At 38.4% G+C, this 19,202-nt stretch overlaps 1 protein-coding gene across 3 annotated transcripts in view; it reads right to left on the bottom strand.

Moving 5' to 3' along the window:
• Kif20b (kinesin family member 20B) overlaps positions 1 to 19,202 on the bottom strand; it is a 53,274-nt gene that overhangs the window by 9,230 nt on the left and 24,842 nt on the right. For 2 of the 3 annotated variants that reach the window (XM_050160029.1, XM_050160040.1), the window contains exons 19-27: positions 17,004 to 18,240; positions 16,343 to 16,481; positions 15,007 to 15,126; positions 14,183 to 14,243; positions 12,677 to 12,802; positions 11,287 to 11,414; positions 9,985 to 10,140; positions 6,672 to 6,848; positions 1,955 to 2,065 (exon numbers count right to left, since the gene is read on the bottom strand). In XM_050160029.1, the coding sequence (XP_050015986.1) occupies positions 1,955 to 2,065; positions 6,672 to 6,848; positions 9,985 to 10,140; positions 11,287 to 11,414; positions 12,677 to 12,802; positions 14,183 to 14,243; positions 15,007 to 15,126; positions 16,343 to 16,481; positions 17,004 to 18,240 (2,255 nt within the window). The remainder of the gene's footprint in view (positions 1 to 1,954; positions 2,066 to 6,671; positions 6,849 to 9,984; positions 10,141 to 11,286; positions 11,415 to 12,676; positions 12,803 to 14,182; positions 14,244 to 15,006; positions 15,127 to 16,342; positions 16,482 to 17,003; positions 18,241 to 19,202) is intronic. The other variant, XM_050160031.1, reaches the window with a different exon arrangement.

The raw sequence follows: 19,202 nt of genomic DNA, 5'->3' as shown, positions 1-19,202 counted from the left end.
AAAAAGTTGTCCAGGACAGGCTCCAAAGCCACAGAGAAACCCTATCTCGAAAAACCAAAAAAAAAAAAAAAAAAGTTGACAACAGGTACTTCTACACACCCTGACCTAGGGTGTGGTTACTTGGTGTTTTGGATATTAAGATGGCCCACAGAGGTGGATCCTCTCCTCCCTGACCAAAGGTCAGAGAATTCAAGCCTTTTCCTGCTCCTTCTTTTAAGATAGGAGGTTAGAAATAGGGAGTGGCTGCCTACAGGATACTTGGTCTAGGGTGTGTTTGCTGCATATCCTGCCCAAAACATCAAAAGTTTTACTCAGGAAAACAATGGTTTTATGTCTCAAGTATTGAAGCAAGCAAATGTTCTGGTTGTCCTTTGTGTCGTGTAAAGCAATCTTTTGCCTTCTCAACACCCCCTTTGTATTGGGGTATAAAATAAAAGCATATGAAAATTGGAACATGGGTGGATTCAGTATTCAGTATACACTGAGTTGCCCTCTCGGTACTATCCTATGTCTCTGTTTCTTTCACATCTCTGTTCATCCTACCTAATGTTTCTAATCCATATGCCCCTACCCTGAAACATGTGAGCCCATTGTGGCTGGACCACGACAAAAAGTCACCCCCCAAAATGCTTATGACATGTGACCAGAAAGAGAAGAGCAGAAAGAATGGAAAAGGCGGGGTTTTTTTTTTGGGGGGGGGGGGTAAGAACAAAGTATAATGATGTCCATATAGAAATGCCACCACAAAAACAAACTTTAAAAAAAAATGGACACTGTCTATACAGGGCTGAATAGGTGTCCAGCAGTTAAGGGTGTTTGTTCTTTCAGAGGGCTCAGGTTTGATGCCCAGTACCCACATGATGCCTCACAGCTGTAAACCCCATTCCAGGGGCTCTTCTAACCTCTGTGGGCACCAGTCATGCACATGGTACACAGATATACACACAGATAAAACACTCATACACATAAAATAAAAAATAATCTAAAAAAATTGCTGTATGGATCAACTTTAAACTGTTTCGCAAACTCTTATTTGTGTTAGTCACTGAAATCAAGACTAGAATACAAGAGAAAACCGGCGTGTAATTTTCCGAGAATTAAAATCTCTCCCATTCTCTAGTTACTAAGCTTCATTTCTCCTGCAAGCACAGCATGATACCATGTTCTCTAATCCACCCCCACAATATCCCAGGCAAAACACAGTGTACCTTGGGGTTCCTTCTACGGCTCCCTCATGAGTAACATCACTCTCTAATAGGAACTTGTCTCCAATATTCCTAACTCCCTGCTGATGGCAATTATGTCTCAAAATTCCCAATGCTAAGTAACTGTATTAAGTGTGTAAAGAAGAAATTTTGAAATAATTAAACTATTTTAGGTATCATAGAATATTTATGAATTCAGTAATCCAATCTGAGGAATTCTATCTTAAACACAAAACCCTAAACCCAATAAAAAAAATGCAGTGAGTTCATGTGGCTATTAGGTTGGTGATATTTACTACAATGGATACAATTTCAAAAGAAAGTTTTGAAATGAAAACAAATAATGACCTTTATTGTATCTTTTATGAGATAGTCTATTTCTGACCATCAATAACACTCTAAAGAGGAATAAAAGCCAGTGAGACGATCTGAGCTTGGTCACCACAGACTATATAAAGGTGGCAAAAGAGAATCAGCTTCACCAAGTTGTTTTCTGACCCCCACATGTGCTGTGTGGCAAGCATACTGCCCATCCAAAAAAAGACTTTAAACTAAAAATAATTAAATAAATAAGATAAATGTAATTTGGGGGTCTAATTTCTCAAGAGCCTCTACATTTCCTTCACATAGCTGAGCATACACATAGCTAATTATATAGCAAGGTACCTGTTTGATTACATTATACGTGCAAGTGCGGATGAATAGCAGGTAAAGAGAGCAAAGAACTGGTGGTATTATTGATTACCAACCTCTGCTGCATTCCTAGAAATTTCAAAACTTGTTGATTGAGGTTCAGTTTCAACTCCACCAAGATCAAATGAACCATTATGTTCAGGCTTGACATTCGTGGTCTGGTTTTCCTGAAATAAGAAAATTATTTTTAATATGAAAATAAACACGTATCACAGAATTTCAAAAATTAAGACTTGTACAGACTAATTATTAGAAATGCAGACTTCAATAAACCACTTTTCATTTCTTCAACATTTTCGCCTTTAGACTAGGGTAAGGCTCGACATCTTACCAGCCTTTTGTGAGTCAGACACAGATGAGATTTGAAAAACTAAATCCACTTGCCATTCTACTTGTTCTGACTGTTTAGCTAAGTTTGAAAGAGTCACTTTTAGCAGGACATAGCAGTAAATGGTTGTGATCTGCATTCAGGAGACAGGAGCAGGAGGATCAAAAGTTCAAGGTCATAGTAAGACCCTACCTCAAAACGCAAAAAAAAAAAAAAAAAAAAAAAAAAAAAAAAAAAAAATACCAAAACAAAGCAAGTACACACACACATGCGAAAGGAGGGAGAGAGGGAGAAAGGAAGGGAGGTAAGGAGGGAGGGAGGGAAAGATGAAATTCATTTATTCAGGGGGCCTTCCCTGGAGTGTGGTTGAAAATTACTTTTTTATGCTTAGTCATACCACAGCAGCATGTGCTCAGCTATGTCCATAGCAACATTATTTGTCCTAGCCAGAACCTGGAAACAACCTAAATGCCCCTCAACTGAAGAGTGGATAAAGATGTGGTATATTTACAAAATGGAGTACTACACAGCAGAAAAAAATGACAACTTGAAATCTGCGGGCAAATGGATGGATCTAAAGAACATCATATTGAGTGAGGTAACCCAGATCCAGAAAGACAAGAAAAGACAGAAAGCAAAGAAAACCAGCCTACAATTCACAATCCCAGAGAATGTGGACAACAAAAAGAACCCTAAGAGAGACATACATGGATCTAATCTACATGGGAAGTAGAAAAAGTCAAGATCTCCTGAGTAAATTGGGAGCATGGGCATCATGGAAGAGGGCAGAAAGGGAGAGGGGAGGAAGGGAAAGGAGTGGAGAAAAATATATAGTTCAAAAAATTAAAAACTAAAAATTATCATTTTAATGTGTAGTTTCCAATGAAATTAAAAACAAAACTGACAAGAAAAAAAAATTTCCTTTCCCAGCAGGTATTAATTGAAATAGCCTCTTGGTTAAGGTGGAACTTTATGTCCACCTCCCTTCTTAGTGTTGGGACGGTGTCTGGTTTGAATCTATGCGGTCTCGTGTGTGCCTCAGTCTGTCAGCCCTGCTGTGTCTGAATGCCTCTATCTCTGTGGAGTCACTCATCTCTCACACGTGGATCCCTGAGCCTTGAGGAGAGGGGTTTCATAAGGACATCCCATTTAAGGCTGACAGCTCTAAAGTTTCTCATTTCACTGCGTTGTCCAGTTGTGGATCTGTTTTAATTACCATCTACTTCAAGAAAAGAATCTCTGCCTATATGTGAACTACACATGACGTTTTAAGTTTAGTTCACATTAAACTTCAGCAATGAGGCTTTTTTTTTAATCACTTTGTTCTTGAATCTAAGAATATCCTTTCCCAGGATTATTATTTTTTTTTTTTTGGGTCCTCTGTATGTCCTGGTATTCTAAATTTCCTTATGTAAGCCTACAAGTTTATATCAAATAGCACTCACAATATGCTCCCACCCCCAGGTACACTCTCTCTATCCTGCTTGAGGATCAGGATTTACGTTCCACTGCTCCAGCGCCATGCCTGCCTGCTGCCGCGCTCCCAGCCATGATCACAGACTGAAAGTCTTCATTTATAAGCTGCCTTCTTCACCATGTCTCTTGCAGCAGTGGAAAAGTCGCTAAGACAAGTAAAAATGACTCAGGAACCCTTCTCTTGCTATTTCAAATTTGCCATCAGTCATCTGAGACTAACTAGTCTCTGCTGCAAGTCCACCTCTGTACCCTAGCTCACACCCTATACTTTAATTCTACCTTGGGCACCTTTCCTAATGCTGATGGCAGCATTCTTAGTGAAGCAGCACTGCCCAACCTGAAATTAAAGGGGAATGATGCTTTTGTTTGCTTCAGAATGTTATTTTCCTGAATCAAAAAGTATACTCGGGTTTCTTTCTGGCACTGAGTGGCTGCTATGGCTCCTCGTTTCCACTTCCCCTGCCATGCCTTCACTCCACAGCCAAACATGTAGTAGAGGTCTCAATTGTGGGTCACACCCTGACCTGGGATGGGGGGACAGGACGGGGACACTAACAGACTCCTATCTATCCAGTCGCACACCTCAACAGGTGGGAGCCTACTTCTACTCCTGGACTGCACTACCATTCAGAGAGAACTATCCCTGTGCAAGGCTTCAGTGAGGCCCTGAAGCAATACAAATACAACATGAGCAGGGCCCCCTGCCCTGAAAAGTCCTAGGCTCTTACTCCAACCCCTTCACCGACAGACATAAGGAGGTTATTGGAACTGGGAGTAAGGAGAGGACTTAACACCCACAGACTAATGACATAAACATCCAATTAGATTACTTTAGAGCAGTGTGTGTGTGTGTGTGTGTGTGTGTGTGTGTGTGTGTNAAAAAAAAAAAAAAAAAAAAAAAAAAAAAAAAAAAAACCAGGCCTGATAGGGTGGTACAGCAGGTGAAAACTACTGCATCTCAGGCCTCATAGCCTAATCTTTGGGAGCCATGCTAAAAGGAAAGAAATAGGACCCCAAGGTTATCTTCTGACCTATGCAGTAAGTGTGGATTTGTCTCTGCATGGCCTCTATTTTCTGAACAGTGACAGACCTAACTATGTTAAACGGCAGAGACAAAACTTAGCTGGAAATAGACCCTCAATTTTCCATAAAATAATTCTTGAAAAACTATATGGTTTAGCAAGTAAAGACTCATACCACCAAGCCATAACAGACTGACATTAAGTTTGATCCCATAACCTACACAGTAGAGGGTCCTATGGTTATCCTCTGACCTCCACAAACATACTGTGGTCTGTATGTGCGTGTGTGTGTGCATGCACACACACAAACACTAAAAAATAAATATCTGTAAAATAAAAAAGTAAAACACCTAGAGGCTACTTAGTAATGCAACCACAGCCTTAAGAATAGAAAGAGAAAATAGTAACAAATCTTTTCCAAAAAGCCATTCTTCATGCCTTTTTCCTATAAGATAGGACATATTCCAAAACCTTACTTCTGTGACTCATAACGAAATATTACATGTTTAGTTTAATAAATTCTCATGCTTATCCTAGCACAGCCATCAGAATGTCCCATGTCACCTCCTTAGCACTAGCGACTAACAGATTCCACTGCATTCACAATGAGGACAGAAACTCACGAGCCAACACTGGCTTCCCGGGTGATACGAACTGTACTAATTTCTTGAGTCTAAGAGACAGTGATCCCTATCTTATTGATTAGTTTATCTATTTTGAGATAAAGTCTCATTATGCAACCCTGCCAGGCCTGGAGTTTGCTATGTAGACCAGGCTAGCCTCAAACTCACATAAATCCACCTCTCCCTGCCCCTTCTCCCCGAGCTCCAGGACTGTGCACCATACCTGGTACATTACTCATTTTAGATAGCTGAGAAATGCTCCAATATTTCCCACAAGGATCCTATAGTCATAGTCAGTGATTAGCACTCAACACCTAGCTTTTCTAACTTCCTATCTGTGTTAATATATTATACAGTATATTATAATATTATATAGTATATTAGCATGATACTACCACTTTTTATAGGAAGGTTTTCTTTCCTAATAATCACTAAGTGACTTAATGCATAACACACATAAACATATACACCACATGCATGAAATCTGGTTCTATAACCCAGGCAAGCCTTGATCTTGCAATCCTTCCACCTCGGTTTCTAAAATGCCAAGAACTCTGGTATGCACAATCATGCCTGACTAGAACAGCAGATTTGCTTGTTCTGCAGTACTTTGAATTGAATCCAGAACTTTGTACACACACGTCAAGCCTTCCACAACTGAGCTACACATTCCCCAGACTTATTCATTCAGAAAGTCTACCTTCAAATACTCCCGGACTCTGTTTATCAGAATGTTGCTATCCACAAAAGCACAAGCTCTCCATTTAGGATTTTCAACACCACCTACAACTCACAATGCCTCCCCATCACTAGACTTACTTTAAAAACATTTTGTATCTTCACATACTAAACTAAGAGTTGGCTAGACTGGGTGCATTGGTGGTATATGCCTTTAATCTCAGCAATGACAGGTATATCTCTGAGTTCCAGAACAGCTAAAGCCAAAATGAAACCACCTCAAGTTGGCTTTAATTAATTAAATTTAATTAAGGGTAGGTCCAATTACTTAAGTGTCACGAAAACTTCAAGTTCAACTACATTTCTACAATTCCAGGATGAGGATTAAGATAATGCTAAATTGCAAACTTCCTAACTATTTTAATCTGGGAAGCACGAACAAGCTATTGAGAAAAAAAAATGTTATGTTTTGGTCATTGATGAATCAACTATAATGATAAACCTGAAAATTCAAACACCATGAAAAATGGTATCAAAAATATTCAAGCTTTTGGTTCTTCCTGATGTAGTGAGTAAATAAGTTGAGAAGTAATTTTAAAGAAGTATTATCTCAACAAGGAAGTATAGAAGAAGTGAGTGCACTGACTGGCCCCGAGCTCTCTGCTGCAGCCCTTTTCAGTTGCTGGATTTCCTCGTCCTTGTGCTTGCTGCTGGAGAGCAGCGCCTGCATCTGCGCCTCGACGGCAGTGACCAGCTGGTCCCGCTCCTCTCTCCACTTCTGAAGGTCACCAGTTTTCTCTGCCAGTTGTGCTGTCAGGGTTTCCTAGTCAACAAGCACAAACAATAGTGAAGTATAATGACGCAGGCAAGAAAATACCAAAAATGGAACCCGTCACCTTGGTCCCTAACTTAAAAAATTAATCTAAAACTTTTAACATAAATTTTTATAATGAATCTAAGAATGCTTTTGCATTAAATATAACATGTTGAGTATAGAATATACTATGCATTTGTGTGTAGATGAAATGCTTATAGAATAACATTTTATTTATTAAATACTCATGCCAAGAGTGGTGGCCCACATCTTTAGTCCTAACACTCAGGATTAGGATAATCCTGAGCATAAGCAGGTGGATCTCTGAGTGTCCCTGGCTAGCCTGGTCTACATAGTGAATTCCAGGCTGCCCAAGGCTACATAATGAGACCTTGACTCAAAATAAATGAGTATCTAAATACCATATTTGTTTTTAGTTCACCTTCAAAAGAATCAGATTACTGGCAATTCCTTTTAATAAATAATTATAGCTATAGCATCTCAAAACATTTCCAACAATATTCAAATACTAAAAGAATAAAATTACAGCAAAACAAATGTCACAACTGATAGTTACTGAACATAGAAAAATAATATAAAAAGCTGAACAGACAGCTCAGCAGCTAAGAGCACTGGCTGCTCTTCTAGAAGACAAGGGTTCCAATGTCCAGCACTCACAGGGTAGCTCATGACCGTCTATAACTGTAGTTTAAGGGGATGCAAAACACTCTGTGGCCTCTGCAGGTACCAGGTACACACATACAGTACACAGACAAACATGAAGAATACCTATACTCATAAAATGAAAATAACAACAAAAAAAATTACCTGGAAGAAAAATGAACATTTAACATTAAGTAATTTGTAGTAAGTTCAAACAAGAAAGAAAACATATGAAAAATCTAAACATGGAAACTGCGAGTATCTGCAGGGACTAAACTGGAGACAGTGGAAGCAGCTATGATTAAGAGGTAAATTAAGTTCAGGCAGTGGTGGACCAAGCCTTTAATTCCAACACTAAGGAGGTTGAGGGTAGAGGCAGCAGATCTCTGCTGAGTTCAAGGCCAGCCTGATCTACAAGAGCTAGTTCCAGAACAGGCTCCAAAGCTACAGAGAAACCCTGTCTCAAAAAAAAAAAAAAAAAAAAAAAAAAAAAAGAATGTGCCACACAGCCTGCTATCCTTCCCCCCAAATAAAAACATTCACAAATACTTCTTATAGAAAAAGAGAGAGAGAGAAAGGTATGTTAACACTGAATGTTTCTAGTTTTAATTGCAAAGAAAATAGGAACCTTTGCAGAACAGAACAAGGTCCAGAGCCCTATAAGGTGTTTTCTTCCAGGGAGAGAGAATGCAGCCAGAGGGCCAGAACCACAACTGAAAAGAGCCTCAGACACTTTGCACTTTCTAGAACAAGCACTTTAAAAAGGAGAAAAAGGAGTCAAAAGTCCCGTGAAACACATCAATAGCATTACCAAAGGAAGGGAGGCAGTGGTAAAACCTTTTCCTCTTGGCACATCACCAGAGCAGTAAAAAAAAAGAGTTTTAAAAAGTCCTATGAAGTCTGCAGCTTGACCACTCTATGTCCTCTCTGAAGTACACCCTGGGAACCCAGAGAAAGTGTCACACGCTACGCCCTGAAACATGGCTTACAGGACACTGTTAATCAGAAGAAAAGAACTTTAAATGAGAAAACCACAGTATTCAGCAAGATAAAATGTGGTCTGAACCATCACCTGCAGTGAAATCCAGACAGTGGTTAGAGGACTCCAACCATCAAGGACCACTCAGGAGTGTGACCAGTATCAACCAACACTACCCAGTGAAGGACTTATCCAAAGGTATGAGATTAGCAACTTGGTCAGTAAAGATCATCAAGGACAATAAAAGACTGCCTAGAGCCAGGCGATGGTGGCGCACACCTTTAATCCCAGCACTCAGGAGGCAGAGGCAGGGGGATCTCTGTGAGTTCGAGACCAGCCTGGTCTACAGAGCTAGTTCCAGGACAGGCTCCTAAAGCCACAAAGAAACCCTGTCTCGAAAAACCAAAAAAAAAAAAAAAAAAAAAAAAAGATTGCCTAGAGGCATGAACGGGATCTGCTGCACAGCCTGTGAAAGACAGCTTCAACAGTAAAACTGCAAGCTGCAAACTGGGGAAAGAACACCTATGGTTCAGACTAGGATTAGTATCAGGCAAGGTCACTACACTTGAGGAAATGCAAATTAAAACTACTTTGAGACTTTATCTTATCCTAGTCAGAATGTCATGTGTAAGGCCCTAACGTTAATTTCCAACATAAAAATAGAAAAATAAATGAAAGAAATCTCAAAACTCAATGATAGATATTGAGGTCTTAGAAAAACTGAGGCTGCAAGACAACTCAGGAGGTCTGCAAAGCCTGATACCTGAGTTCAAACTCCAGAATCTACACTGCAGAAGTAGGGAACTGATGCCCTCAGTCTTCCACACAGGAGCTATGGCATATACAAATATACTTGCATGTACACACACACTGCAAGTGTACATATTCACTAAATAGATAAACTATCCTTAAAAAATAAAAGAAACCATAATTCGCCAGTTGAAAAGAAAAGACGGAGAAAGGTAGGGAAAGAAGGAAGGAAGAAGGGGTTAAGAAAAGAGGGAAGGGGTGCCAAATCCAACCTGAGTAGATAACATAAACAAGACTGGAAAAGCCTTAGCTAATTAACCAAAATAGAGGAAAAATAACAAATTCAAAAGAGAAAATTTTAAGCTGAAAAGGTAGATAATACAATAAACATCACTAAAATAGGAAGACAATAAAACAATTTAAATAAAATAAGCATAATATATACTGAGCAATAAGAGTTAGGCAATAATATAGTTTCCCAACTAAAAACTCCCAAATCCAGATGAATTCAAAACTGAATTCTACCAGACTTTTAAATGAGAACTTTCACTATAGGGTTGAAGAGATGTTCAGCGGTTAAGAAATTTGTCAGATTCCATTCCAGGACCGACATGGGGAAACATAAGAGTGAAGTCATGGTCAAATGGAAAGGGGATACCTTACAAAAAGACAACCTGCCCACAAAAAGAATTAGAGTAGCTTCAACACACCAAGGAAAAAGATGAACTATATTTAAGCATCAGTGCTACCAACCACTTCAATCTGCAGCTTTAAACAGCGCTCCCTGTCTTCAGCATATTTTTTCATTTCTCTGTTTCGTAGATTTTCAGCTTCTTTTGCTTGAGTGGTAAGGATGGCCTTTTCTTCTAACCACTTCTTTCTATCAGCTTGATATTTCTCTTCAGATTCCTAAAGTAAAGATGATAAAAGCTATTTTCATATGGCTAAGTAGTAAGTTTCAATATTTTGATGCAATCTACCCATTATTACCATTTTGTTTTTGTTTTTCGAGACAGGGTTTCTCTGTAGCTTTGGAGCCTGTCCTGGAACTAGCTCTTTGAGAACAGGCTGGCCTCGAACTTACAGAGATCTGCCCACCTCTGCCTTCCGAGTACTGGGATTAAAGGTGTGTACCACCACCACCTGGCAATTTTTTTTAATATAAGGGTTTTTTTTTTATGTATACAATAGTCTGTCTTTGTGTATGCCTGCAGTTCAGAAGAGGGCACCAGACCTTATTATAGATGGTTGTGAGCCACCATGTGGTTGCTGGGAATTGAACTCGGGACCTTTGGAAGAGCAGGCAATGCTCTTAACCACTGAGCCATCTCTCCAGCCCCATAAATATAAAATAAGATTTCTTTTATGTAGCATATGGTCATGTTTCAATGTTCAGATATACAACTCTATTCCAATCAGTAATCAAATATGGAAAAAGTTATCAATAATCAAAATAATTCTCCCAATGGCCATCTTCTTCAGTGCAATATTTGCTAGGTAAGAAATGGAACAGAAAATTAGCGACAACTTGAAAATTACATACACATTATCAGGGAGTGGACTAAAGTACTAGCGGCAAAATCCTGTCACCTCAAAGATAGACCTAGAACCCAAGCTTTAAAATAAATATACATGGTGGCAGACATCTGCAATCCCAGCACTCCTGTGGCAAAATACGAGGCAGAGATAGAAGAATTACCACAAACTAATGAACCAGCTAGTCTAAAGAAGCTGCTTAGTAGCCGAAATGAGACTCTGCCTCAACAACTGCTGAAAGTTGTCCTCTGGACTTCCACACACGCACAAAGTTAATTACAAATATAAAACATAAAATTGAGGACACAATCACTGTGATTTCTTTGGCTCATAATAAATTATGTCTTGGGAATTTTCCCCAGGATATTTTCAAAGTGTATTGAAAGTTTCTTCTCTATTTTATTACTAAGCACCATGTATTATTTCACCCCACAAAACTAGCTATAAAATACCAAATGCTGAGTTAACTTATCAGAAATACAATGGCCAGAAAAGAGGGAGAGAGAGAAATGTTACTACCTGCAGCTCATCCTGAAGTTTACTGAGCTTCTTCGTAAGTGTGTCTGTGTCCTCCACAGGGTCTTTATTTGACCTTTCATTACTTCTAGCTTCTAGATCTTGGAATTTTTCTTTCCATTTATCCAATTCTAATTTTAAAATACACACAATGTTATGGTATGCAGCAATATGTATGACTGGTCATAAATAAATAAATAAACGAACAAACAAGCAAGCAAGCAGAGCCCAAATACAGACCAAGACGGGACTAAAATTATTCTAAAAGCTGAACTTTAAGCCATCTCACCAAATTCTTTAAGATTATTTTATTTGTCTCTTTTTACATGTACGTATATATGTGTGTATATGTATCACATATACATGGTACACAAGGAAGTCAGAAGAGAGCATCAGATCCCCTGGACCTAGAGTTACTGATAGTTGTAAGCTACTACATGGGTATTGGGAACCAAACCCGGGTCCTCGACAAGTACAAAAAATGTTCTTAACATCTGAGCCATCTCTGCAGTTACCCTCACCAAATCCTTAGTGAAGAGAAACTACAGGGATTTATCATGTGCCCAAAGATTATTAAGTACTGAGCATACATTTATTTTAATCTGAAATTATAATACAAATCTTCAAGCACTCAAGAAAGAAAAATTCTATCTATGAAAATGACTAGGACAGTAGGAGAACTTCATCTACCAGCACACAATCCAAGGGTTCACAGAGTACTCTCACATTATCATAACACTATGTGCAACTACAAACATGCCACATGCCAGTCATTATCAAGCGCACTTCACAGACGCAGGTAATTAGACTAACATAGCAAATGTACAAAATTACATGTAAAAACTGTCATAAAAATAAGCATATACATTTCTTCCCTTTTGTACCAGACTATAATTAGCTTAATTAATAGTAAGTATTGTAATTTTCTATACATGCTAGAAAAATGGATGGTGTTAACAATGGAATCAATACTTAGTGAGATTAACGAATTAATGTTAAAAGCTTGCAGATACAAATCAATCAAAGCTTGCATTTTCTCTGTAGAATTCTTTTTTATTTTATGTGGATGAGGAGTGATCAAAAGAGGTACTGAATCTCCTGAAACTAAAGATACAGATGGCTGGTTGTAAGCCACCATGTTGGTGCAAGTAACTGGAACCCTGAAAGAGTTCCAAGTGCTCTTAATCACTGAGTCTTCTCTCCAGTCCCATCACGGAGTATTTTTGTTTTTTTATGATATACAATTTTACTCAGAAAACAATAATTTTCATAACAGTGGAAAAGGCAGTCAAAAATAGTGTATTATTATAAACTTTACACTATTTTTGAAAAGGAAAAAAAATCAAGGAAAATTAAAGCAAGAAAGTAAGTTTTGAGAGCAGTCTCACTTTACCCTTGGCTAGACAATCAGCTTCTTCTAACTTGGCTTCCAGCACGCGGTCTTGTTCCACCTGAGTTTGTTCTTGCTCTTCCAGTGTCAACCGCATGTCTTCAATCACCTTCTCTTTAGCACTGAGGTCTGTTTGAGAAAAAAACTGTCAACAGTTCAATTCAAAATATCTCAAAGAACTCAAATAATTTTAATAAAGAACAATTCAGAAATGTGTACAATGAAAATACTGAAACTTAAAAGCCTAAATACAAAAGTATATCAATATTAATGAAAGACTTTGTTAAATAGCAGTCTTCCTAACTGGAACAGATTTTACACAATCACAACTGCACATGGCTGTTATATAGACATGAACAGACTGATCCTAAAACTCATGCGGCAATACGCAGCACCAGAGTCAAAACATTTTTACAAATGAGACACAAAAATGAGTGGACCCACATTTCCCAATTTTAAAACACATCACAATGTTGCCATAATACTGGCATGCTAACATGAAGACAAATGGATCAAAAATCAGAAATGAAAGACCAGAAAATAAATCATCACATTTACAGTTGATTTACTTTTCAATAATGGTACAAAGATAATGTACTAAAGGAAGGAACAGGAAGTGCAGACACATCCCCAACCTGCAGCAGTGCCATCATGTAAAAGACCTGTGCAAAACCAAGTCAGACCAAATCCCAGCACAGAGAGGGAAACTGGGCACAGTGTCCCACCCACAGCTGAAAAGCTATTGGCAACGGTTACCTGATGGGAAAGAAAGGTCAGCTTTCTCTAAGAGGATCCTATCATCCCTGGGAAGTCTGCTTTGCTCCAGTGGAAGGCCACATATCCAAATATATAGTGGTAGCCCAAACTGGCCTTGGGGAGGGAAGGGGGGAGGGGAAAAAGAGGTGGAGAGAGAGAGGGAGAGAAGGAGGGAGACAAAGACAGAGACACACACAAAGTTAAGAGGGCAACGGTTACCTGATGGGAAAGAAAGGTCAGCTTTCTCTAAGAGGATCCTATCATCCCTGGGAAGTCTGCTTTGCTCCAGTGGAAGGCCACATATCCAAATATATAGTGGTAGCCCAAACTGGCCTTGGGGAGGGAAGGGGGGAGGGGAAAAAGAGGTGGAGAGAGAGAGGGAGAGAAGGAGGGAGACAAAGACAGAGACACACACAAAGTTAAGAGGGACATAAAAAGAAAGGTAGGGTGGATCTGAGAATTAGGAGAAGGGTGAAGATGATCAAAACATATGGTATGAAATTCTCAAAGAGCTAATAAAAGTATTTTTAAGACGCACTGGCCATTACCAAGAAATCAGTGTTGCACTGAATGAATATTACTTACTGCTTTTTTAATAATCAAGTTTAAGTTTAAAATTTAACCAGCAAAAGTAATGCTTTTCATCTTTGAAAACATACCTTTGGCTGCCATCATTTCAACATTTTTAAAGAAAAAATTATTGCAACTATTTAGAAGTCATTTTAATTCTAAAAGGAGGAACCCGGTTCTAACCTTTGCACACTCTCTCATATTGTTGTACTGTTTCTTCCATTTTGTGATTGTTTAACTGCTCCTAAAAAAATTAAGAATACAATTAAAGGCACATATAAATCAATACTTAAAAATAGTTAATAGTAGGTGTTGAAACACAGTCCGGGAAAGTTGAGTGCTTATGAAAATACTCCAAGAAAACAAGACAAGAATCTTGAGATCTGTTTCTTTAAAGCACGGAATTGTTCTTGGAATATGTTTTTGTTTTTGTGCACCTCCCAAGTGAGTTTACTCAGATTACTGTCTTCTGTTGTTAGTCAATCAAATGTTTAAACTATCCTTTATGTCTCTGGGAAAAACATGGTTTTGCCACATGTGGCTTCTCCTTGTGACTGTACACAGCTTGAACCCATGAGAACTTTACTCATATGGCCTTTCTTAACCTTCAGAGTATAAACTGTCTGAGGCTCTGAATAAAGATGACTAATGCAGGAGACTTCAGTCCACCTCATTCATGCAAGTTCAATACAATTCTAACTATACTCTCCAATCTCTCGCCAGTTCATCACAATCTCTACAGTCTATTTTACAATGGATCATTACAGATCTGGCTGGAGTGTCTGGATCTTAACAAAACAATCATATGGTACTAAGGTCTGGTGGCTTGAGAAGAAATGACTTGCTACGAGGTCAGGATCAAGACTACAAAGTGACACTCTATCACAAAGCAAAAGACAAAACCAAATTTTAATACTGTAAATAAATGAATAAAAAACACACATTCTCAGTCAATAAAATCTAACAGGAGAATGGACCTCAAGCATCATTAACAACATAACTGCTACCTTGAGCTGCTGGATGGTCCGCTGTTTCATCTCTATTTCCTGAGAATACTGGTTTTTCTTTTTCTCCAGTTCATTAATTTTAATCCTCAATAATTTCTCTTCATCACGCATTACAGATACCTACAAAGCAAAAGTTATAAGGCAAATTGAACATTTTAAAACTTTTTGCTGTTGTTTAAATTTTATGGCCACATCTTCAGATATGGTGCCCTTGAAACCCACAGAAAAGTACAGACAACGCTAAAGGTAAACACATTACGAAGTGACACAGGTTCAGCTACTTCTTCTACTTCTGGTCTAAGCATGCTTTCCCTAACACTTTGTTCTTCCTTACTCTTTCTTCAGAGTTTCTTCTCCCCAGCAAGTGGCTTCCTGTGACACATGGACAATCTCCCTCTTAACTCAAGCAGTATTATTTTTTCCCCTCTTCTCTTTAGGTAGCTACCAAGATGTACAGCTTGCCTGCTAAGTAAAGGAGAGGGGTGGGAGAGAAGGAAAGGAGAGAAGAAAGATTCTTAAGATGTTTACAATTTTTTTCTTTTTTCTTTCTCTTTCTCTTTTTTCCCTTGCTCTTTTGGATTTGAAGATAGGATTTCTCTGTGTAACAACCCTGGCTGTCCTGGAACTCACACTGTAGATCAGTCTGGCCTTGAACTCAGAGAGTCACCTGCTTCTGTCTCTCAATTCATAGAAAGATACAGGGGGTAAAAAATATAGAGCAAAAGAAAGTAGACAGCAAAAATATGTAACTGGTTACATGTACTAACTTCAAAGAAAATGACTAGGAGAAATGGAATGGATTTTTCCCCTTCCTAACTACTACTTTGTATGTTACACATTTGAATTGTGTAACTAAATTCTCTATTTTGAAATTATGGTCATCTACAGTCATACCACACTCAAGGTACCAAATCCCATCTAAATTAAATTATAATGAAAATTTAAGTCACTCTTTATAACCTAAATATGAAATAGAAATAAAACTACTTTCTGTTTTTAGAGAAACATGAATTTTACACTTTTTAAGGAAAAGGTTCTAATCCTGTATCTAAAGAGTATATATTTTTACATACATACATGCATAAACCTTCAAATGGAGAAAGGTTCACTACCTGCAGCTGGCAAGGATCATTTCCAAAGCCATGATATCCACATGTTTTTTCCATCATGCTAACCTTCAGTTTATTTAAGGTGGCTGCATATTTTCTAAATTAATGGCAGTTATCATTTTTAGAAAATTTTAAGTTCACAGATTTCAGTCTAATCCTAAACTTGAAACCTAGGAGAGAAAATCTATACCATACTAAATTGCCAAAGGACTTTTCATAAAACCTACCTCCTTCTGTACCTGCTCAATCTGCTTTTTGGCATCAGTGAGTTTCTCTTTCAGCTCAGCATAATCTTCCTCCTTCCTCTGAAGATCTGCTTGGAGATTCTGAGTAAGAACATGGTTTGCAGCAAGCTCCTCTTTCAATCTAAAAGGGAATAAGAATCACAAAATACTTGTCTAAGGTGTGGCAACATGGGCTGCTTAGGATCCCTGTGTGAAATGGGAACAAGTGGTACAGAACTGCATATTTTCACATGTAGACTGTGTAAACTAGCAATGAGTGCTTCAGAGGGTGTCATGTGGGCTCTTAGGAGTATAATTTTCACATACAACTTTAGTTTCTAGAGGGTTATGTGAACCAAGTTCAAGTGCTTCACTCATCATTTATTCTATAGTCTACCAATTAATACGTCCTCTAATTCTTCAAATTTATGGAGAAAAATAAATGTTTGGAGCCAGCAAGATGACAGTGAATAGAGGCATTTGCTGCCAAGTCTGATGACCTGAGTTCAGTTCCTGGAGCCCACATGCTACAGGGAACAGGCTATCTCCCACAGGCTGTTCTTTGACCTCTGCAAACACGGGCACATGCACACAAACACACGAACAGACACACACACAGAATGTGAAATATTTTATATTTTAGATAGTTAAAGACTCAGCTCACTTTTCTGTTTCTTGTCTGCTAGTTTCTCTTTCTTCTTCCTTTAACTGAAGTGACTGTTTCATATTATGCAGATTATTTGTCAACTGTGTGATTTCTTCCTTCAACTTGATTTCCTTTTTATTTAAATCTTTGGTGTTTTTGATGTGATCCTGGTGATTTGCTTCCAATTCCTTCAGACTTGCTTCTAGCTTTAAGATGGCAGATTCCTTCTCTAAAATGCCTTGCTCTAATTCGGCTAAGCGCCTACACTCATCGTTCTGGGTCTCTACCATCATTTCAAGTTCCTTTACTTTTGCCTTATACCACGCAACATCCCGGGTAAGCTCTGAAAGAGTTTGCTCTCTTTCGGCTACAAGCTGTACTTGAATACCAAGACTAACACATTTTTCTTGCAGTTCTTCTCTGAGCTGCTGTATAAGACTTTCTTTCTCTTCCAGCTGGTGAACTTTATGCTTATCCTCACTCTCCTTAGCTTGCAACTCATTGTTCTCATCCCTGTAGCCTTTTACTTCCACCTGTAACTTTTCAATTTTCTCTTCCAGTTCCTGAATCTGGTAAGACTTTTTGGAGGAGGCCTTCACAATCTCTTTACATACTTCCCAGATGGCTTCAATACTAGAGTGGAAGGAACTTTCCCTACTGAGCTCCTGAATATGACAGTCTTTAACCCCTTTGCTTGACAAGTCATTACTTGGGAGATGTAGTGATGTGTGCAGCAAATTATCCCCTTCAGGACCATTTGACAGATCCTGGAGATAAAGTAAATCTATTTTTGAAATATGAGAAGGTGAATCAAGTGACCGTAGTTGATCTATTTTTGTTTGCATTAGCTGTATCTGTGAAACATTGCTTGTGATGCTTCTTGTAGCAGTTTCCATCTTCTGTGACAATTTCAGGATCCTTTCCTCCTGCTCTTGGTTCACAGCTCTCTGTGTGTGTAACTCAGCAACCGTACTGTCATAACTGGCCTGGATTTGCTCCACCTTGGTCCTCAGAGACAAGTTCCTTTCTTCAGCGAAACAAAGCTGCTGCTTCAAACTCACAACCTGTTCATTTAATTCTGCTTTTTCCACCTTTTCACTTTTGAGTTCATTCTCACCAATAATTAAAAGTCTTTTTAACTCTTGGTTCTTTTCTTGTAAAATTCTAATGTCTACCCCACTCTCTGAAAAAGACTGTTCTATTTCTTCACTTTTCTTTTGATCTTCAGTGACAGGTGGACTAACAAGGATAAGCCCTTAAAGAGAACATTGATACCAATTTTATTAATCTAGCAAAACATAACAAAGCAACAGTGCCATATAAACCAACATTTGTAACACTAGAAACATCAAACTTCTAATGAAAAACTGAAAAGAACTTTTAAAAGAAAACGTATACAACTTAACCCACTTATATTAAAAAGTATAGCTCCAGGTCTGAGTTGACAAAAGAAGTCTAACAAAACAATGGTTGTTACTTCTGAGTACTCCCTTTCTTATCATTTCTAGTATTTATTATCTAACTTTATTCCACAGAGCTTTATCAAACACCAACTCAGGACAGAGGAGAGAAAATTCCAGTGACATTCTTCCTCTCCCTCCCTCCACCCAGACAAGGTTTATTGGTATAGGTTTGGTGCCTGTCCTGGAACTAGCTCTTGTAGACCAGGCTAGCCTCAAACTCAGAGATCTGCCAGCCTCTGCCTCTCAAGTGCTGGGATTAAAGGGGTGCGCCATCACTGCCCAGCCTCAGTGACATTCTTTCTAGCAACCAACTATATCCAAAAGAATAGTTTCAAATGACAGTTACTATGCAATTGATTTACAAATTGAGTACCTTATTCAATTTCTTCATAGATCAAAGTATGAGAGAATTGAAACTCTGAGAAGTCATTCAAAATCAGAAGTTAGGACATATGTCTTCACCTTTCACTCATGAGTAAACTGCTAAATCCTGAGTATTTCCTCAGATGGAAAAAGGAACAAGTGCTAATGGCTCCCAAGTTGTAGGTATAAAGATCAAGGTAAGTGCTGTGCTTTAGAGATAAGACTGCTATTAACATAATATGGGGGAAAAAAAAAACAGAGCTCAACTAATTAAACATGAATGCATGGCGTGTTTGCAGGCGCAATGTTTACATCTCTAGGGTAAAGATAACTCTGCTGGCCCTTACTCTAAGAATAGTGCTAACAGGCTTAAATGACAGACTCAGCTGGT

The sequence above is a fragment of the Alexandromys fortis genome, unplaced genomic scaffold, assembly GCF_014885135.2.
Source record: "Alexandromys fortis isolate MF-2015 unplaced genomic scaffold, M_Fortis_MF-2015_v1.1 scaffold_10, whole genome shotgun sequence".
Lineage (NCBI taxonomy): Eukaryota > Metazoa > Chordata > Mammalia > Rodentia > Cricetidae > Alexandromys > Alexandromys fortis.
Note: the sequence above shows the minus strand (reverse complement) of the source record. Positions and strands in the feature narration are given on the sequence as shown.